General features: G+C 48.7%; 5 protein-coding genes across 5 annotated transcripts; 3 read left to right on the top strand and 2 right to left on the bottom strand.

The window, feature by feature from the left end:
* Positions 1-200: 200 nt before the first annotated feature.
* Positions 201-3701, top strand: MAA_02693 (Sfi1 spindle body; the record flags this gene model as incomplete). The annotated part of the gene is made up of 3 exons (XM_007820691.2): positions 201-301; positions 720-748; positions 811-3701. The coding sequence occupies 3 exons, from the start codon at positions 201-203 to the stop codon at positions 3699-3701; spliced, it is 3021 nt and encodes a 1006-aa protein (XP_007818882.2).
* Positions 3702-4546: 845 nt separating this feature from the next.
* Positions 4547-11952, top strand: MAA_02694 (WD repeat protein; the record flags this gene model as incomplete). Its single annotated transcript, XM_007820692.2, has 16 exons — positions 4547-4627; positions 4685-4876; positions 4945-7230; positions 7282-7722; positions 7783-8029; positions 8087-8337; positions 8408-8636; positions 8771-8948; positions 9010-9169; positions 9368-9736; positions 9803-9924; positions 10029-11184; positions 11286-11294; positions 11346-11491; positions 11557-11771; positions 11825-11952. The coding sequence occupies 16 exons, from the start codon at positions 4547-4549 to the stop codon at positions 11950-11952; spliced, it is 6210 nt and encodes a 2069-aa protein (XP_007818883.2).
* Positions 11953-12153: 201 nt separating this feature from the next.
* On the bottom strand, positions 12154-13888 carry MAA_02695 (protein arginine N-methyltransferase; the record flags this gene model as incomplete). The annotated part of the gene is made up of 3 exons (XM_007820693.1): positions 12154-13028; positions 13101-13217; positions 13273-13888. 3 exons carry the CDS (start codon positions 13886-13888, stop codon positions 12154-12156), a joined length of 1608 nt encoding a protein of 535 aa, XP_007818884.1.
* A 389-nt stretch (positions 13889-14277) lies between these two features.
* On the bottom strand, positions 14278-17409 carry MAA_02696 (ER to Golgi protein transport; the record flags this gene model as incomplete). Its single annotated transcript, XM_007820694.1, has 6 exons — positions 14278-14367; positions 14421-14531; positions 14626-14796; positions 14857-15076; positions 15129-16363; positions 16426-17409. 6 exons carry the CDS (start codon positions 17407-17409, stop codon positions 14278-14280), a joined length of 2811 nt encoding a protein of 936 aa, XP_007818885.1.
* A 610-nt stretch (positions 17410-18019) lies between these two features.
* MAA_02697 (5'-3' exoribonuclease Dhp1) lies at positions 18020-20935 on the top strand (the record flags this gene model as incomplete). The annotated part of the gene is made up of 3 exons (XM_007820695.2): positions 18020-18329; positions 18385-20503; positions 20587-20935. The coding sequence occupies 3 exons, from the start codon at positions 18020-18022 to the stop codon at positions 20933-20935; spliced, it is 2778 nt and encodes a 925-aa protein (XP_007818886.2).
* Positions 20936-20971: the final 36 nt, after the last annotated feature.

The following is a 20971-nucleotide window of genomic DNA, read 5'->3' on the forward strand; positions in this document are numbered from 1 at the left end:
TCTAACGCACCTGAGCTGAGCACAGTGAAGCCGCAGAAGCCAGCCTATGAAGCTGACGACGACCAACCGCTTGAGGCATGGGCTGTATGGTAAGCCCTCTACGGGGTACTGTTGGTGCTCCTCGGTTCAACGTTTCATGAAATGCGAGACAGGGTCTACTTTGAATCAAGATATCAAGACATCAACTCGGTTCAATTGATATGAGCGAATGGAAAACAAGCGGCAGCGAAGTCTTTGTTCTGAAAGGTGGTCCGGTAGAGGAGACGTCAAACTGTCTTGCTAGGAAACTTGGGTCTTTCAAGTTTGTGCACTGTTTTCGACCAAAGTGTTGCTTACATAATACACTTACGCCAGTTGATATGACAATCTCCCACCCCTGCTTCGCGTCCCCGTCGCGGACTAACTGATGGCGCGAACGAAGTAAAACACGACATTTCCGAAGAGTTAATTCAGTTCAAAAGCGCTGCAGACAAAGCAGGACTTCCCCCATAGTCCTGAAATTATTCACACGTCATCTATCCCTGGTGGTTAGTACAATGGACGAACTGTGACAAGGAACAATCGCCTCCAGTAAGCATCACACCGAGCGAGCCATCGTGACGGGTCGGTCGAAACTGATGTCTTTAGTGGCAAATGTTCAGTCTTCAACTAATGGTCAAGACCATAGTTTGGCCCAACGTCCTAGCCAAAGCAGCCCCAACCAGACACAACTAACTCAGGAACCTTATTATTCAAATCAAGGTACGAAGTGAGAAGCTTGTCTTTTCGCCCCGAACTTTGTGCGTTTGCGCTGACACATCCGATTCTCAGATATTGCAATCCTCCATTCCGTGGTTTCCTCAGCACAAGATGAATTCGATAGATCGCCCTTCCCAAAACCCCTACCAGCCGCGGTTCTATTCAAGGCTTACGACGATGTACTTCCTACTTTTGGAATCGACCCGGACTCCGATCATCACCTGTCCGCCTTGGTGTTTCGTATTGGGGGTGAGCATGGTGGGTCTTTATTGGACAAGTTTGAGGCAATTCTGAAGCGAATGGGGATATTGCTTGAATTTGGCGAGAATACGACTACTTCACAACATCCATCCCATTCGAGGTCCCCCTCCGTAACGCAGGATAAACAAGATACGATCGAACTTACAAACGCGCTCGAACTAGACGCCTCTCCTGGTAAGGACAGGAACCTATCATCTGACCTAGTTCGCCCAAGGTCATCAACGCCGGGTCGTCGTCATCTAGAACAGCCGAAACACGTAGTTGTTACTCAGGAAGCCCCGGCGTTGGCTCATACAACCACAATCCACTCGCTGCATCGCTTGCCAAATTGTGAGAAGTATGTTGGCGATGCGCCTCCAGTAATCACGGCCAAAGACTTGGTGAATTCATCATCTACCAATTCCAATGGACTGAAAGTAGCAAACACATCCAGGATCGGTTTGGCGCCGGTGAAAGATCACTGGCCTACCATTGCATCCATAGGGGCAGGGCACGACCATGCCTTAAATACAACGTTCCCAGCTACTTTTCATGAGAAACCAAAAGACAATCTCCCATTCAACAATGCACAGTCGCCAACATCTGCACTACTGGAAAATGGGAAGACCCCCGAGATTCATTCGCGTCTAGATACAAATCAATCCGACTTGGACACTCTTGAAAATCAATTTCTTGGAAATAGAGCAGCGAGAGCACGCCAAATTTTTCTCGCTAGCAAAGTATTCAACAAGTGGGCTGATGAGACTGCAGTACGACTTGAACGGGAAGCTATTGCAAGAAGGCACATGGTTCGCTTCCGTTGCTTCAACAGCTGGACACTCGCTCCGGATTCAAGAGTTCCAATGGTGAGACATCTGAAAGCTGTTACTGCTGTCCAGAAGCTTCGGCGTGCAGTTAAGTGTCACGAAGAGCAGTTGAACGTGGCTTCATTGTTAATTCATCGAAGCTACATACACAAGAAAGCCGAACGCTTTCTGGGCTATTGGCGTACTTGTGTTTTGGCCAGGCAGGCTTTCAAAATGTCGGACAGGCGCATAAAAAATTGCGTAGTTGGGCACTGGCTCAACCAAGCTACTACTGACAACAGGTTCGCCAGCAAAGTTGTGGGAAAATCCAACTATCACAAAGGCAGTCATCTGTGTGCTAAGTGGATGAGACGAGCAAAATCACATGTCGCCCAAATAGACGCAGCTCGGCAAATTAGCGCCGCTTCAGGTGTCATGGCCTGGCTTCACGAGTGGAGAGATCAATGTGAGGCAAATTTTCGAGCTCGTACTTGTCGGAGGCTTCTGGCAACTGAGAATTCACTACGAGTATTCGAAGTATGGAATCTTCGAGCTCGAGCACAGGCATTCCGCTGGAAATGCGAGTATTTCTCTATCCTTGAGTTAATGAACATGTGGTCTACAGCTGCGAAGCTCGACTCCGTGCAAGAAACCGCATCAAAGAAGTATTACACGAATAGAACAATCAGCATGCTTATCAGTCACATGCGTTCTCACAGCCAGGACCAGCGCGAGCTGAGTTACTTAGGGCGGCGCGCAAGATGGTATATTCAAGCCACTCGCCTAGTGCAGGTTTTCGATAGTACTGCCCGGTATCATAAACATCAATCGAGACTGGTGATTAGGCGATATCTCATGATGAGATACACTCAGGTGTCGTCCAGGAGGAGGCAGCGCAGCTTCTATGCGGCACTGGGTCGCTGGCATTCACATGCCACCCAAATGTTAGACTTGGTACGAGCAGGACATGACTACCAAATGAAACATGATGTGGGCTGCAAGCTTGCCGCGGCTACGTCCTGGGAGCAGCACAGGCTGCAGGCTGAGACATTGCTTTCTCTAGCCGTGGATTATCACAAGGAACATATGTTGGACAAATGGAGATATGAGGCTTTGACTGATGAACGACGGCAAACGGAAGCGTTGGGATTACGGTCAACCGAGAGGCAGCGCCAGTCACTTAAGGACTGGACAATTTCCGCACTTCAGAGGAGCGGGCAGGCGCATTCTGCGATAACGGTCAGACAAAGACACAATCGGGAAAATCGTAATCGAGCTCTTTTATCATGGAGGCGGCTTGCGAGCCCAGCGAAGGCAGATTTGCCAGAACTACAATCGCCGGCCTGGAATGGCCCATTACACAGCTCCCGCAGGGTCATGAAGTCGCTTTCGAGGCCGCGTCCTGTTTTTCGCCAATTCGAAGATGGTCAAGACCTTATGAGTCCATTGAAGACACCTTCTCGTTCAACAGGGCTTTCACTGACAGCAACCCGCACGCTCCCTCTGCGCTTGATGGATCCTGTGGAGGAAGTGGATGGGAAGTCGGTGAACCAGGGACAAAACAATATGGCTAACCTCTGGAACCATGACGACCCGCGCCGTAGTCGCATGGCCGATCCTGGAACGATAAGCTCAACGACGCCGCGGGCTCCAATGCCAAAGGACACGCCCTGGACAATGCGTTATGCCTCAGCTTCTGCAGGGCATTGGGGCCATGCATCATCTTTGGGACTAGTCGGGGCGCGTCGAATTCGTGAAAATGGCGATCGGTTTGATGAAATCTCCTTCACAGGCAGGGTGTCAAAACCACTTGTTTCAGGACAACACAAGCAGACAATCGGCGAGAGAAATGCCATTGAGGCGAACTTGTCAACTACTCCCTTATCTCGTCCTCAACTTGCCAAGCCCAGTAGGTGACTTGACTCCGGCTGGCAACGGAATGTGGATAGCGCCCTTGGCCGGGCGGGTGAGGCTCGTCCCCATATAGTATATGATAGCAGACACCGGCCACTTTAGTAAATAAAGTAGACTGCCCTCGCCGCATTGCCTCCCTGGCGTGGGGTTCTACTGCGCGGGCTTTCGCTAATTGAGTATCTTTAGCTCTTCCAGTGAACGTGTATTTGACGGCTGCTCTTGTGCTGCAACTATCGTGCTGGGCCTGTGTTGCGTGACGGGTCTAGTACATCTTCGCACTGGATAGACAGATGCGCGTGACCTCTGGCACAGACTTGGACAATGTCCGTTATTGACCAACGTGCCAAAGCCGCTCGCTGGTTCCGTACTCTGCTGTAGGGGTGCATGGCAATGTTTGTGTCTCCTTCGGGGTAGATCGAGAGTAAATGGAGTGAGTATATTCACACACAGCTCGGGTACAATACGAGGCTTGGATGTCATCAGCAAACCGCCACATATTATCAGTTGCGATTGTGTAGCTAGGTCGACGACCATGGTTTGTGAGTACAGATGCAGTAGATGGATATCATAACAGTCTCATTTGATATGCAAGTCCGTGTAGCAATCTATCACTGGAAGGACTAACCTGAGCAGCATTTTGTCTTCAGGGTAGGCAAAAGTTATCAAACGACACGTGCCATTACATAATGTACCTATTGCGTCACTGGTCCAAGTTCCACACGTGCAGGGCTCCAGCAATTTACCAAGCTAAAAATCGCTGTGACTGGCACGAGTAGCCTGCAAACAAAGAATGAGCCAGCCGCCATATTGACATCTAGACATGAGAAATATCATTGAAACCCGGTAGTATGATTGCCGTCCTTCCCGGCCAACCCCCACCAAGGCTTCAAGGCGTAACGACCGGCTTTTGGGATGGGCGTCATCAAAATGTGAGTTGCCCCCAATGACCTAGCTAGACCCTGCTCTCATACCATCTGCTCCAACAGGTATATATAAGCGGCAGTGCCTTCACGATACTCGATGGGGTCTACCGAATCTTGCAAACGGTGTATGACGACGACAATGAACAGCATCTTGACGCGATTGCTATCGACGAATCATCCGGAAAGATTGCAACTTGCACAGCAGAACAGGTCCGCATATATCGGCCACTTATTCTACAAGATGACAACAGAAAGGTTGTGCTGTTTCCCTTACAGGCTTGCTCGCACTCGACACAACGTCCACCATACTGATATTATCCCAGTGGGCACAACAGTCGTGTTTTGATATACCACAAGCTATTTCGAAAGCTACCTGCGCTCTGTCCTGGGGCGGATCCGAAGAGCTCCTAGTAGCCTCAAACTCACTTTACCTCTTTACCACAGCCTCATTCCCCGTGAATATATGGCAAAAGGTCTTACCCAACCCGGCCAAGTCTGCCATCATCTCACACGACTCGGCATACATCGCTTCCATTGGTCAGCACGATTGCCTGACCAAAGTTTGGAGGCGACTGGTCTACGGTGCAGACGAAGTTCGATTCGACGTGACGTACCTTCGTCACCCCGACATAGTTGTTTCTATAAGATGGCGCAGACCACATCATCCAGATCAGTCGGCGGACAATGTCCTGTATACAATATGTCTCGACAATTCAATCCGTGTCTGGATCCCAACGGAGGCAACTGAAGGTCGACACTGGCAACTGCTGGGCCGAGTTGATATGAACGAGTCTGCCATAGAGATGCCAGTACGATCAAACCCTCCGCTCATATTCATTGTCGATGGATCTGAATTTACTACTGCCGTGGAGAAAGCTGTTAAGGATCGAAGGGCTGATGATCGAAGTACGGACGATGCAGCTCTGGATCCGCTTGTTACTGTTGTAAACAAGAATCCTGAAATGTGTGTCAGTATCGACAAACTTGGCAATATGTCTGTATGGGCACTAGAGAATGTAGGGAACAACAAGCCTGAGCAGTTCAAGGTCTTTAGCGTTGCGAAGTTCAAGCTGCCGCATTTTGAACCCATGGACGAATTCTTGAACGGCCAAGAAGGAGGGGGACACACTGAGGTTCAAAACTACTGTGACAGATCAAGTGGAAGGCTTCATATCGTGCTGCACTCTTTTGATGGCAAGATCGGAATTTTTTCTGGAAACGTGGCGGACCTGTTGGATCCTAAAAAAAATGATCGACGCCTCAACCTCCAAACCGTCTGGACTGGACATACTGCACCTGTCAAAAAGATTGTGCGTAATTTCAGTGGTCATGCAGTGGTTTCACGAACTACTAGCGGAGAATGTATTCTCTGGAACCATTCTGCCCTCGATGGTGAGCGGGAAGACCAAACACTTATTCGTAGGTCTGTCATACCGGAAAATGGCAATATACATCGCATCTGCGTCCTGCGGAAGGGGCGATTTGTCGTCCTTTTATACCACAAAGCTATCGTCGTCTGGGATTGCCGTAATGGATCCGCATCGCGGCTCGCCGAATGTTCCTTTGAGACGCAAGAAACACCTCTATGTCTTATAGTGCTTCCTCGACCGCGAAATACACAATATATGTTGGCTTACATTGCCACAATAACATCCAGCGGCCACGGAATCGCGTGGGAAATAAAACTCCCCCAATATCTTAGCAATGATACCACAATTGGAAATGTGGTAGGGCTCTCTGAATTCTGCCGGTTCGAGCTTGCCACAGCAGACGAATTGAAGTATGTGCTCCCTGTGGACCCAGCCGGAGCAGCTCCGTCTATGTCTGGTTTTCTTGACATATTTGCTCGTGATGTGGCGATTTCATACACCCGCTCCGGGAGAGTAAACTTCTGGGCGGCACGTGTTAACCTGGCAAGCCGAGCGGTGGATTGGTTGTCGACATCCTGTACGGAAACTGGCCTGCTGGACCCGGCACTTGCAAGTGGTAGCATGCTTAAAAAAGCAGCTTTGGTGAATCTCACAAGATCGCAACTCACTATTTGGGATATCGGTGATTCACGTCTTGAGTATGATATGGACTATGAGGCACACCATAGTATCCAAGACCTTGATTGGACGTCCACTCCAGATGCACAGGCCATTCTGGCCGTTGGGTTCCAACATCGTGTCATACTACTGTCTCAAATGAGGTTCGACTACCTGAATAAAGGACCAGCGTGGGCACCGATTCACGAGATCGACATTCGGGATCTTACAGCACACCCCATTGGAGATTCCACCTGGCTTGCTGACGGCCATTTGGTAGTTGGTGCAGGAAATCAACTTTTCGTTTATGACCGACGTATAGATACAGGGGATTCCTCCATCACACCCATCAGTCATCTGAACAGAGATGACCGTAGGGACCTGTTTGAAGTCGTGCAGAGATTTAATGGTCCCATTCCTATATTTCATCCCCAATTTCTCAGCCAATATATTCTGTCTGGCAAGGGTCCTGTTGTCCGTCGCATCTTACTAGCCCTGTACAAAACGTTGAGATACTTGATTCCAGGTGATACCATGGACGATTACCTGGGTCTTCCGCTATCAGAGTTCTACACTGAAAATGTAAGTCAGAAATCGCCAGAGAGATACTTTGGTTCTAATGTCGTCTTGTAGACGTCTCCAATAAGCTCGTGGGGCAAAACCAAGGAATCTTCGTTCTTTGATGGCAATGATTGCGGAGAGGACGATATGTTTTCCGCAGAGATGGCAGCGTACATAAACGACAAATTGACGAAGATACGAATCCCCCAGCTCACTGGACACGAACAAATCCAATTGGCAGATATTATCGAATGCGTCGCGGTGGTGGAAAGCCATAGAAGATCGATGGACGAAAATGGAGCTCGGTTTATGCTATTCTTTCGACAGCATGCACTTCGCAAAGGCCGAATGAATGACATGCACCTCTCGTGGAGAGAAATAAACTGGGCATTCCATTCTGGTAGTCAGGACATGCTGCTGGACTTTGTGTCCCGCCAAAACCACGGGGCCATGTTGTGGGAACAAGCTCGCGAATGTGGAGTTTTCATGTGGCTTTCCGACTTAACAACATTGGTATGCCCATTACTCTTTTAAGTCTTTGTCTCGCGAACGCTCTATGTTAACATGGTACAGCGTGACCACTTTGAAGGACTAGCAAGAAATGAATACACCAAGAGCGAACTGAAAGATCCGGTGAATTGTAGCTTGTTCTACCTGGCCTTGCGCAAGAAGACGGTCCTGCAAGGCCTTTGGCGTGTGGCAAGCTGGAACAAAGAACAAGTGGCCACCCAGAAATTACTAGCAAATAATTTTGACGACCCAAAATCGCGAAGGACAGCATTAAAAAATGCATACGCATTGCTCAGCAAGCGAAGGTTTCGTGAGTTATCAAGCAGACTCAAGGAACAAGGAGTCTATATACTGACCGCTAAGCAAGATTACGCCGCGGCATTCTTCCTGTTGGCCGACCGTCTCGAGGACGCTGTCGAGGTTTGCCTCCGGCAAATCAAGGACCTGCAACTAGCCATTGCCATTTGTCGTGTGTACGAAGGTGACAGTGGGCCAGTGCTTCGAAAACTCATCCAAGATGAAGTTCTCCCTCTTGCCGCACAAGAGGGAAACCACTGGCTTGCCTCATGGGGTTTTTGGATGCTTGGCCGCAAAGACATGGCTGTCAGAGCATTAATTGTAAGTTCTCCTACCGAGGAAGCTGACAAGCAAATGCCAAGTTCGTTATATATTGACTGAATTCAACAAGATGCCTGTTTTTGCGCTTCTGGAGACTCCTTGCTCCCCCGACATCAAGTCTCGCTTGTTCTTGACCGATGACCCTGCTCTTGTTGTTCTATACTCCCAGTTGCGTCAAAGAACTTTGCAGACGCTTCAAGGTGCCTCCAAGATAACACCAAAAGTCGAGTGGGAGTTTGTTCTTCATAGTGCTAAGCTTTATGACCGCATGGGATGTGATCTTCTCGGGCTAGATCTTGGTGAGTGTTCATTCAAAGATGGAGAAGCGGTTTGACGCTTGTTGCGTTTCAAACTTTCTGTCTATCGATGTCTCTTTGCCTGCACTTGAGAATTTTGAAGTATGAAGATGGTTTTGGCTGATGTGATGTGTTAGTTCGCAACTGGGAATTCCAGCAACCTATCGCCACTGGATTTGGTGGTGAAATAAACCCCTTAAAATTGTTACGACGGAGAAGTTCACTGGTAGTGGATGATCTCTCAGCAACAAGACGCAGCCTAGGCTTGGACCGGACCCGTGACAATACGAGCCACGGGCCCCCTAAGTCGTCACCGTCAGCATTCGTGGAGCCCGAAGCTTCATCACTACTTGACAGTTTTGGACTCTAGATGTAGATTTTATGAACCTCGGGTTGTGTCGATGTGTCCTGCTAGTTGGGATCCGAGCCGAGCTTTAACCGACAGTGGGTGTAAAAATGGCAAACCTACATTGTCGAGTCTTGTGGCAGGATATGCCATGCTGCCACCCCCTATGTCTACTTATTCAGTCCGAATGGTAAAAAATTCCATGTGCGTAAATTTATCATGATTTCAGCGTTAGGGGTTGAGCAGGGTGTTATCTATCCTACATAGTACCTAGGTATGCTTAGTCATGTCTTGAACCTGGGTAGGTATGTCAGGGGTGGTACTCCGTAGTCAATTGGAGAGTTCATACAGTTTGTAAGCAGGAGTACCTAGTAGATATGGGGTTTAGCCATGGTTCTCGTTCTGCGCGCGTGTAATCAGCATCCCGAAGGCTCATCCATCACGACCGCATTCTCTGGCAGACTTGTTCATCATGGTTCCGCCGGCATTGGTGATAGAAGGGAAGAGCTTCACGCTTCGCAGCGTGGTTGCGGGCCTTGCTGTTGGGACGGTCATTTGTGCGGCCAATGTTTACTTTGGACTACAGACTGGCTGGGTGTCAATAATGTCCATGCCGGCGAGTCTGATGGGTTTTGGAATTTTCAAAATATTGCGACCTCATTTGACCTTCCCGTTCTCTCCAGTCGAAAATGTCCTATTGCAAAGCGTTGCCTGTGGGATGGCTATAATGCCGCTTGGATGCGGCTTCGTTGGAGTGGTTTGGCCCCCCTTCCCTTTTGCTGACAACCACGAGATATATGGCAAATTGACGCGATAACTACAGATTCCTGCTATGAGCTACCTATTGAAACCTGATGAACAAGGGCCTATATACCTCAGCACTATACAACTCATTATTTGGTCACTTGGGCTGTGCTATTTCGGAGTTGTATTTGCTGTACCTTTGTGAGATAAACCTCTCCAGCAACTATATCATTGTGGCAAAATTTTGTCGAAAAGAAGAAATAAAGCCTGGCTAACAGCCGAGATTGGTCCATATCCTTTCGTAGGAGGCAGCAGGTCATTATCCGAGAGCGACTAAAATTTCCCAGTGGTTTCAGCACTGCTGTCCTCATATCAGTGCTTCATGGCAAACTGTCTCAATCTTCCAAGCCAGAGAATCTAGATAGCGCCGCACGGGGTGGTTTTGCCAGCCTGGTTCCACGTACGGCTATTCAAGACCTCGCTGTGCCAAATACCATTACTGATAATGGTGCCGAGAATGACATCGAAACTCAAGCAGATCCGCCACCTGACTGGGCATCAAACATGGGACTGCTTCTCATTTGTTTCCTCATTTCTGGCTTCTTCACTATACTGACGTATTTCTTGCCTATCATGCGAAATCTTCCAATATTTGGTACTGTTGCCGCAAACACTTGGCTCTGGACCTTGAACCCTAGCCTCGCTTATGTTGGCCAAGGTGTTATTATGGGCACTGAGACAACACTGCATATGACGTTGGGAGCCATTGTTGGTTGGGGTATCCTCAGTCCGTTGGCAAAATTCAAGGGCTGGGCTCCAGGGCCAGTGGATGACTGGGAACATGGCAGCAAAGGATGGATTGTCTGGGTATCCCTGGCCATCATGCTGGTAGATGCCGTCGTTAGCCTCGGTTATGTTGGATGCCGTTCTATTCCCTCCTTTCCAGAAATTAGATTCATTGAAAACTTCAGCAAAAGACTACGCAAAGCAAGAGAACACATATTTGGAGATTCACCTCTTCAGTACACCTTGCTGCAGAATCAGGACGAAGACTTTCAGCCTCACACGCCAGACACCGCCAATGATACAATGGAGGCTAGTCGCGATGATAACGACGACGTTGATAGAAATGATGATGGCGATGGCGATGGCGATGACGATGACGATGCTCCGGCGGATCAGCGTATTGGAGGGAGGTTGGTAGTCATCGGACTTATCACTTCCATTATATTATGCATTGGAACGACCCACTTCGTGTTCGGCGATCTTGTTCCTTTATACGCAACCGTTATTGCTGTTTTCATTGCTTTACTTTTGAGCATAATGGGTGTACGGGCGCTCGGGGAAACAGACCTCAACCCTGTTTCAGGAATCAGCAAGCTGGCCCAGCTTTTTTTCGCCCTTATCATTCCACAGTCTAACAAGTCTAGCGTCCTGATTAATCTTGTGGCTGGTGCAGTGGTAAGCCAATTCATTCCCTTGCCATATCCCTCATAGCACATGACTATCTGTGTTGCGATGTATAACGACATGACTGGAAATATTACTAACTTACATACCAGTCAGAAGCAGTGAGTGTTGAAGTGCCATGCGTAATACTTTGTATCACCTAACCATGTCAGGGCGCATTGCAGGCCGGGGACCTCATGCAAGACCTCAAAACTGGGCATTTACTAGGGGCTGCCCCAAACGCCCAATTTTGGGGGCAAGTGATCGGTGCCACTGCTGGAGCGATCCTGAGTGCCTTCATTTACCGAATTTACACATCGTAAGCATTAGTTTTGCCAGATCTACGATTTTAGGGTCCATCAACTGACAGACATGACTCTTCAGGGTCTATGCGATACCGGGAGACCTTTTTCAAGTCCCTACTGCTTATGTTTGGATATTCACAGCGAGGTTAGTTACGGGGCAAGGACTACCATATATGGCTAAAGAGTGGGCTCTGGGGGCAGGAATTGTGTTTGCTGTTACAACATTGATTCGAACCGCTGGTGTGGACAAGTGGTGGCGGCCATATGTTCCGGGAGGCATCGCTGTGGCGGTCGGTACGTTTATATATCTATGTACCAGGGCTGACAGGCTTACTAATTTTATTCAGGAATATATAATGTACCGTCATTTACCCTTGCTCGAGCGGTAGGCGGGATCATTTGTTGGTACTGGACAAGAATTCTAGGACGATCGAATGCACAGCTTATCATTCTCGCGTCGGTACGCCAGACTTAGCTCTGTTTATCTACTTGAACATGCTAACTTTTGAAGGGTTTTATTCTTGGAGAAGGGTTCTTGAGTATTGCGAACTTGATTCTCCAGGGCCTAAAGGTGCCGCATTTATAACCAGTATGCCCCATAGATGTTACAGCCGCAGTCATCCAAGTCTGTAGGGGGGGAAGTTGTGCACCGTCCATTAAAATAGCAGATGGCTATCTATTTAAGTTCCCAGCTCTGGCTTCTTTCTTCATGCTCCGTCGACCACCTAAGACGTAGCGTAAGCGCTCGCGCATTGTCAGAAGCGGCAGCGAAGGTAATTTCTCCTGACAGGTGGCGTGAGGTAGAAATCGTTTGTGAGGGGTCTCGTGGACCGGTTAGCAGGAGACCTTGTTTCCAATGAGTCTCTGGCCCGTTCGGGCCGGTGGTGAAAGCAACGTGACCTGGCGATGCGAGAACCCACTTGTCAGGCGTGATCCTTGGTTCAGGAATTGGTTCTGATCTGCATGGGGAGAAGAAATTGTCAAACCAAATGAGAAAACCGTCTGGATCATCCGTGCCAACGTTGAGTTCTGTTTCCCAGTTGGCTGTAAAAGCAAGGTCTTCTGCACAGGTTGAATATAGGTCTAGAACTTTGAATGGGTATGCTCTACCACAAAGTGACGATGCAGGCATGCCCTGTACACGAACTTCGTCGTAAATGCCCTCCTGCATTGCCTTCATGTCAAATCCATAGACATCACGCCAATAGGAAACATGATCTGACATGTATGCCTCATCCTTCACAGGTGAGATCCACAGCGTGGCGGAGCTAGGAACTAGAAGACCATCAGGCTTCAGAAACTTGTCCCGTGCATACAGCACACTTGGTAGCATTGCTTCGTAGAGTAAACAGTAGCCCATCCATTCACTTACAATGATGTCGACCTCTTTGACGGGAAGTTGGACGTCTTCAATGCTGCCTCTCAAGCATGTTATAATATCTGCTAGGTTGTTATTGAACACGTTTTCTCGTGCTTTGTCAATAATGTCTGATCTGTCAACGGCTAGCACCTTTGCGGCGCCCGCCTTTGCGCAGAACATGCTTAGAATGCCTAGCTCGCACATCAGGATTACAGCTCAAGAGAAGAGCGCTCTCGAATCTCCGAGAGATTGGACGAACATACCTGTGCCACATCCAATATCGAGCACCACCTTGTCTTTGAATAGGTGTTTGTTCTCATATATGAAGTCTCGGTAGGCATCCGTGCGCACGGCGTCCTTGAGCATTGTTTCATGTATCTCTGTGTGCTATACGGTAAGCAATAGTAAACATGTTGAATTATTCAGGTTCCATACCATGCGCTGCATACGATTCGAAGTAGTAGCCCGAGGAATCTTTTTCTTTCAGGTTTGCCGATGAACTGGGAATCTCATCGACCCCCCACCGACGGTCCAGCGTTTGTTCCACAGCTAGGCGGTAATTTGCAAAGCTTTCACGAATAGAATTCAATTCTGACTGGAGATCTCTGTTTTTCCTGTGCAAGTCCCTGCTTGACTCGTCCAATGTGCCCGCAGTTTCCACCTCGGTATCGCTTGACGGTTGCAGCACTTCATCGAGAGAGAAAATAACAGCGTCGTTGTCGAGTACTGGTTTGAGGAAAAGATCGTCCTGAATATCATCAAGGGAAATCTGTGAAGGTAAAGCAATGTCGCTCTTGACCTGAGAGCGGATGTAATTCACTAGCTTCAAAGCTCCAAGGAAATCCAATTGTAGGCGATGAATGTTCTGAACCAGGTCAAAATTATATTGCTGCTTGCAATGCTGCAGCATTTCTGCAAGTGTGGTGAAGGTCTGCACATCAAAGAGTGATACGAATTCGAAGTCTTCCAGATCAGGTTCGACATCAAGCCAGTTGCTTTGCTCTGAAGTATCTGAACCCGAGGATGGCGATGCAGCACGCAGCTTGTCCATCATGCAACCGGGAAAGTGATTCAAGTTTGTAGGCTGCATAGACTCCTTTGTTGGATATTGAAGAGAGCGCTGGCAGTATGCTTTCTATAGAAAGCTATGTCATATGTGTTGTGGACGAACGATGTCTTTTATTTGTGCTTTTATGTGATGTTCCTAGTTGGCTTTTGTAATATTGTCCTAGGGCCTTCACGAATCGAGTTTTTTTTTTTTTTGGCCCGGCCCCCATATTTTGCAAGTAGACCAGCGCTTGCCCAAGCGGCTTGGCCTAATTATACTTAAGGCACCTATCACATCGATTGACAGATGGGACCCGCGCTCACCAATGGTAGCGTCATGATGCAATTAGAGGGGTGGTCAATCAATATCGCTGTAGCGGTACAGCTTTCCCATCAATCCACCTCGCCATCAGTATCGTCTGGGCCATCCTCTTCATCATCCTCGCCCTCGGACACATCCTCACCAAGCTTACGAAGCCGTGTCTGTGGTTTAGGGGTTGTTAGCTGGAGCCACTTCACTCTACCGAGAGATTTACCTTATAACGAGCGACTTTCTCCTCGAGGTCCCCAAATACTATGAGCAAGTCATCGAGCTCAGTCTGAGCTGTTCTCTTGGCGTCTGATTCTTCTGACAGTGTTTTCTCAACCTGGCCAGTGAAAACATTCACACAAATTAGCCTCTACTCATCACTCTCATGTCTTCTGTCATCGCGAGCCAGACCATCGGGGCGAATAGCTTACACGTTCAACTTTGCGCTGCAGCTCCTCGATCGTTGCCCTGGCTTTTTGAAGCTGCCCCTCTAAATCTGAATTCCGATTCTCTGCTTGTGTTTTCTGGTCAACCTCAAGCGCCACCAGCCTGGAATTTTTCTCCTGGAGCTTTTGCAGTTCCAATGCCTTAGACTTATTGGCCTTGGTGCTTACATGTCAACATAGAATGTCCATTCGGTATGTTATATGTAGTTGCCTCACCTTGATAAGATCAACTTCAAGACGATTCATAGATGCCTTGAGGTCTGCGACCTCTGCATCAGCTCGTAACCTGACGCGTTCAACTTCCGAGTGTGCGGACTGTTGAGCCTGAAGTAGCTCATTCTGATATTTGGCCTCTCTTGCTGCAAGCTGCGCTTGCAATGACGCAATATGGCGCTCCTGATCGGCCAATTTTGCTGAATGTTCTTGGGCCAGCCTTCTGCGGCCAGTGTTAGTATTGATGCATAGACATGAGTCCACCGGAGACGTACCGTAGCTGTTCTTCGTGACCACTCTCTGCATTGTCGAAGGAGGCTTTGAGTTTAGATAACTCAATCGCGGCAGCTTCGCTGGATTGGCGATGTTCTGCCTCTCGGCTATTAAGAGCCCCCTCAAGCGATATTATTTTGATTTTACTTTCCTGTAATGCACGATCCTTGTCTCCGACTTGGCTACGAAGAGAATCCACCAGCTCCCTGGATATCCCTTTCTGAACGCCGTTTGTCATGACAGAGATCTCGAGCTCTGGCGCCCTATCAATTGAGCGTCCAATCCGACTGTAGTTATCCTTGAAAAAGTCAACGAAAACCGAGTCAAAAAATATATCTGGTAGGCTGTTCCCGAAAGACGGATGATGCTTCTGTGATGTGACTTCGAAATCACGCATAAGAGGATTACTCCGGAGTCGTGTCAGTCGCTCCAAAAATTGCTCTCTATCCAATCTTTTCGAAAGAATAGAGTGAAAACTGGTCCTTGAAAGTGGTGAATCTTTTGTTGAAAATTCATATACAACACCAAGAAGGAATGCACAAAGGCCTTGAATGAGGACCCCCTTAGCAGGAACGGCATGTGATATGGCCTGTATCAAGCTTTGAACGTTGCTTCCTTCAGCCAAAAAGTCGTTCACAGCATCGAGATCCTCAAAGGTCCAGCCTATCAGCAGCATCAAGTATCCAACTGAAATTCTAGCATCGTCATTACGTGTGATGCTGGTGATGAGATGAGCAGCAATCGTTTGTATACTCGTGACGACCTCCTCATCTTTAGACGAGTCTCCTTCTGTGACTTGAAGCAGCCTTGCCTTTGCGGTAGGGTTATCATGTAGCAAATGGAACGCGATGACGGAGGCAAACCATTGGCGGTAAGGGTCACGGGCAAGTGCCGCAGCATCTGGTCGTAGGAGAACTGTCAGGATATTGGCAGATTCTTCAGCTGCTGCCATATATCCGTCGATTGCCCTGGATAAAAAATGAAGCCTGACCTCGGAGTGGTTCGAAAAGTAGGCCTTCAAGCACTCGCAAGCCGAAAACCGAAGGTCAAATGCTGACTGATCAAACGAGTTGAGTGTCAAATCCAGCAAGCCATCGATTACATAGGTCTTCGCTGCGAGTGTAGAACTTGCATCCTCCCCTGTGTCAACAAGTAACGGAGCGGGCACCATCAATTGAGCAAAGGTTTCCTGGAGAGGCTTTGCGTCCCGAATCATATCACCACAAGTATTTAATGCCTACGTATAATTGTCGGTTAAGATATAGTCACCCATAAAACGGTGCAAGTCCATTTTCTTACCTCTGCCTTAATAGTGACTTGGCCTTCCTCGCGAGAAAATGCTAACTGAAGAATATTATAAACAAGCCCCTGCTTCCAAAAGGCCTGCTGATTCTGCGAGACGCCCGCTGAACCTGAAAGTAGAAAAAGACGAAGGACGGCGAGAAATGCGTACACATTCCGGTTACGCTGTGCCTGGGCCCATACCGCAATATCGGCATTGGACAGTTGTGCCTGCAGCAGGCCTTCCAACAAACTAGCCAACTTTGAGATGCAACCGGATTCCCGAAAGAGGGATTGGTTGGAAGCATTCCGACGTAAAAGGTTTGCTAGAAGAATTAAACAGTCTTCGACGGTTCTCCCACCCTGGGTTAGCGAGCCGTCGGCTGCCACAATAGCAAATATTCGCTCGAATGCATTTTCGAACGCCACCAGTTTTTGTATTTCCGTGGATGTGGGCGTGAGAGCTATGAGCAGGCTGACACACTCGTTCCGCACGGCCTCACGTTGGTCGTCGAGAGTAGCAACGAGCCTGCTTATACCTAAAGGTGCAGTAAAAATGCATTCTTCAGTTCTTTCGGTCCGGGCTGACAGTATAGCTGCGAGCAATTGCAACGAGTACAGGCGCGAGTAAAAGTCGTTCGATTCCACGAAGTCTAACAGAAGTGTTATGTTCTCCTGACGCTGAGTAAATTCGTCAGCAAGCCAAAGAACCACTTCGTCGGAAGCCTCAGGGCTGCTCTCATTGGGGCTAAATAGCATCAGCAGCGTTTCCAAGACGACTTTGACAGTGTCGACATCGTCGCCGTCCTTAGCCAAACTCCCAATGAGACATCTTAATGCGCCAGAGGCCACTGATGCCGGGAAATCTTTAGCAAAGCTCCGTAAGCCCAGTATTGCCGCTCGTCGATCTTCGAGAAGGGTTGCCGAGTTAAGACGGCCGCTGTAAACTGTTATGGTTTCGCTAACGGACTGTTTGGCTGGTGTCGTTGAAATCGAAAACATGTTGCGGTCGTGCAATGCGCCATTGAGCAATGCAAACGCGCCGATTCTAAGGGCGTGCTTTGAATCTTAAGCTGAGAAGTCGAGTGTGGGTTGGCTGCGAAAGCAAAGGACAGCAAACATGGTCTTTCCACACTTTGGTACGGAGTGGAAGTCACGTTGGTAGTTTGCCCCTGTTAACATACCAGACGGATGTACGTACTACAACAATGGGGTCCAAAGTACTAGCTGGAGCTTGACCTTGGGCCCACGAGCTTTGTGGCCATCGAGTCAAGTTGGTACCTGAGTGGCCCAGGTTTGTCCTAGCCAGATGAGCTTCAATGCCCAAGTGCCCAAGTGGTAGGTGGTAGGTGGTACTTTAAAGGTACCTAACGCTTTCTTGCAGCGACATTAGGAATATGCGGCTCCACACCACCTTTTAGTCCTGATGACATAATCATAAGTACTTAGGTACTTCAACCTGGCAATTGTTCATCGATAGTGAATGCGCTGGCGACTAATGGGGAAAATTTCAGTTATCGTACAATCCTCACTGTTGTGTGTGTCCTACACGAACCCATCGACAAAAATAGCATCGCAATTGACTGCTTTGAAATTCCCCATTGCCGTCAAGATGGGTATCCCAGCTGCCTTTCGATGGCTCTCCAACAAATATCCCAAGATCATCTCACCGGTGATTGAAGACCAACCGGTTGTAATGCCGGATGGTTCTATTGTACCTGTTGATACGAGTAGTCGCAATCCGAATGGCGAGGAATTCGATAACCTCTACCTTGATATGAACGGCATCGTTCATCCTTGTTCACATCCGGAAGACAAACCCGCGCCTGAGGATGAGGAGGCAATGATGCTCGAGGTATTCAAGTATACAGACCGTGTCGTCAACATGGTTAGACCTCGGAAGCTCCTCATGATTGCTGTTGGTATGTAATCCTTCTACACACGGGCCAGCCCATACTGACGAAGATTTTCTTCTAGATGGTGTTGCACCTCGCGCCAAAATGAACCAGCAACGCTCTCGACGGTTCCGATCCGCACAAGATGCCAAAGAAAAGGAAGAGAATAAGAAGGAGCTGCTGAAACTTGTGAAACAACAAAACGGCGGAGTTCTGCCGCCGGATCACATCGAAAGTGTCGCCAAGAAAGTTTTCGACAACAACTCCATCACACCGGGTACACCTTTCATGGATATATTGGCCGTGAGCTTGCGGTATTGGTGCCAATATAAATTAAACACGGATCCAGCATGGGCTAAAATGAAGGTCTTGATTTCTGATGCCACAGTCCCAGGCGAGGGCGAGCACAAAATTATGTCCTTTATTCGGTCTCAGAGAGCATCGCCGGAATACGACCCCAATACCCGTCATGTTATCTATGGGCTGGATGCTGATCTAATCATGCTAGGCTTAGCAACACACGAGCCGCACTTTCGAGTTCTTCGAGAAGATGTATTCTTTCAGGAAGGAAGGGCTAGAACATGCCAGCTGTGCGGACAAAAAGGACATGAAGCACGGAATTGCCGAGGCGAGGCAAAAGAGAAGGCGGACGATGTCGATGACAAGCCTGGCAATGTTACACTCAAGCCCTTCATCTGGCTACACGTTTCGGTGCTGCGGGAGTATCTCGCAGCTGAATTAGCCGTTCCTGGATTACCATTTCGATTCGATCTAGAGCGGGCGATTGATGATTGGGTCTTCATGTGCTGCTTTGTCGGAAACGATTTTCTTCCACATCTGCCAGCCTTGGAGATCCGAGAGCATGGCATTGATACCTTGACAACCATCTGGAGAAATAATTTGCCAACCATGGGCGGTTATGTTACAAAAGACGGACACATAGATCTAGAAAGGGCACAGCGAATTTTGGATGGTCTTGCAAAGCAAGAAGACGAGATATTCAAGCGTCGAAAAGAGCAAGAAGACCGCCGTGAGGCAAACGCAAAGCGGAGAAAGCTGCAACAGAACAACAACTCATATCGCGGAAGCCGCGGAAGCCTTACTGAAGACCGCAAATATGGTCACCACGATCCATCTCAGGGACTGCCTCTTTATCCTATCTCCTCATACCCTAAGGAACCACCTCGAGCTATCACTCATGATATGGTGGTGAATAAGAGCTCTGCTCAAGCCGCGAATGTTGCCAACAAAAGCGCCGCAAGCATCATTAAGGACCAAATACGAGAAGCGAATCGACATGGTTCTGTCACGACTGAGCCCGAGGCTTCATCTTCCATCTTGGGCAAGCGTAAAGCGGAATCCCAGTCGGACACGGAAACGGCCAATACAAACACTGAAGTCGGCACTGTGCAAGCTAGTAAAACAGAGCATCCAGCGTCAGCGGAAGACCATATTGACACAGTCCGCTTGTGGGAGGATGGGTACGCCGATAGGTATTACCAGCAGAAGTTTCACCGCAGTCCCGATGATATCTCTTTTCGACACGAGGTAGCTCGGGCGTATGTTGAGGGGCTGGCTTGGGTCCTCCTATACTATTTTCAGGGCTGTCCTTCGTGGGAGTGGTACTACCCATATCACTACGCCCCGTTTGCAGCGGATTTTAAAGACCTTGCGAACATGGATATCATCTTCGAGAAGGGGAGGGTGTCCAAACCGTTCGAGCAGCTGATGAGTGTCTTGCCAGCAGCCTCACGCCACGCCCTCCCTGAAGTTTTTCACCCCTTGATGACAGATGAGGACAGCGAAATAATTGACTTTTATCCTGAAGATTTCGAAGTAGATCTGAATGGGAAAAAGATGGCATGGCAAGGTGTCGCCTTGCTACCGTTCATTGACATGCCCAGACTGTTGGCCGCTGTACAGACCAAGTACCCACTTCTAAGCTCTGCAGAGGCCGCGAGGAATGCTACGGGAAGAGATGTGCTTCTGTTGTCGGACAACAACGGGAGCATGTATGACGATATTTTAACCAAGTTTTATTCTAAACGACAAGAATGCTCCAAATTCAAGCTAAATCCGAAAAACAGTGATGGCTTGTCGGGGAAAGTTGAGAAGCGGGATGATTATGTCCCACACGGAGCGCTGCAGTATCCTCTAGCAAGGGGTGCCATGCCGAACTTGGACTACGATAAATCTGTTAGGTAAGCCCTTACCCAGTGTGCAGATTGAACAGTTTGAACAGAATATAAAGAACGCTAGCTAACGAACGTCTAACACTTTGCAGCGTCTACTATGATATGCCTCAAACATATCAAACCCATAAATCAATGTTGTTACGAGGAGCAAATCTTCCGCCTCCTGCGCTTACCCCCAGTGATGTGGAAGTTATTCGGGGTAAATCAAGGCGGGGGGGTCCTGGGGGTCCTGGGTATGGATATGGGGGAGGGCAGTACAATAGTGATAGACGAAGAGGTCCTAGGGCTCCTAATTTTGCGCCGCATGCCCCAACATGGCGCCCACCGCCTCCTGGTGGGCGCGGCTTTGGGATAGGAGTTCCGCCGCCGCCGCCGCCAGCATATGGTGGTAACCAATCGAGATATCAGGGGTGGAATAATAACGTGCGTAGGTGGTAGGTAGGTTGGGATATGAAGGGTGCTGTAATTTGAATT

Source organism: Metarhizium robertsii, assembly GCF_000187425.2.
Source record: "Metarhizium robertsii ARSEF 23 chromosome Unknown MAA_Scf_4, whole genome shotgun sequence".
NCBI classification, from domain to species: Eukaryota; Fungi; Ascomycota; class Sordariomycetes; order Hypocreales; family Clavicipitaceae; genus Metarhizium; species Metarhizium robertsii.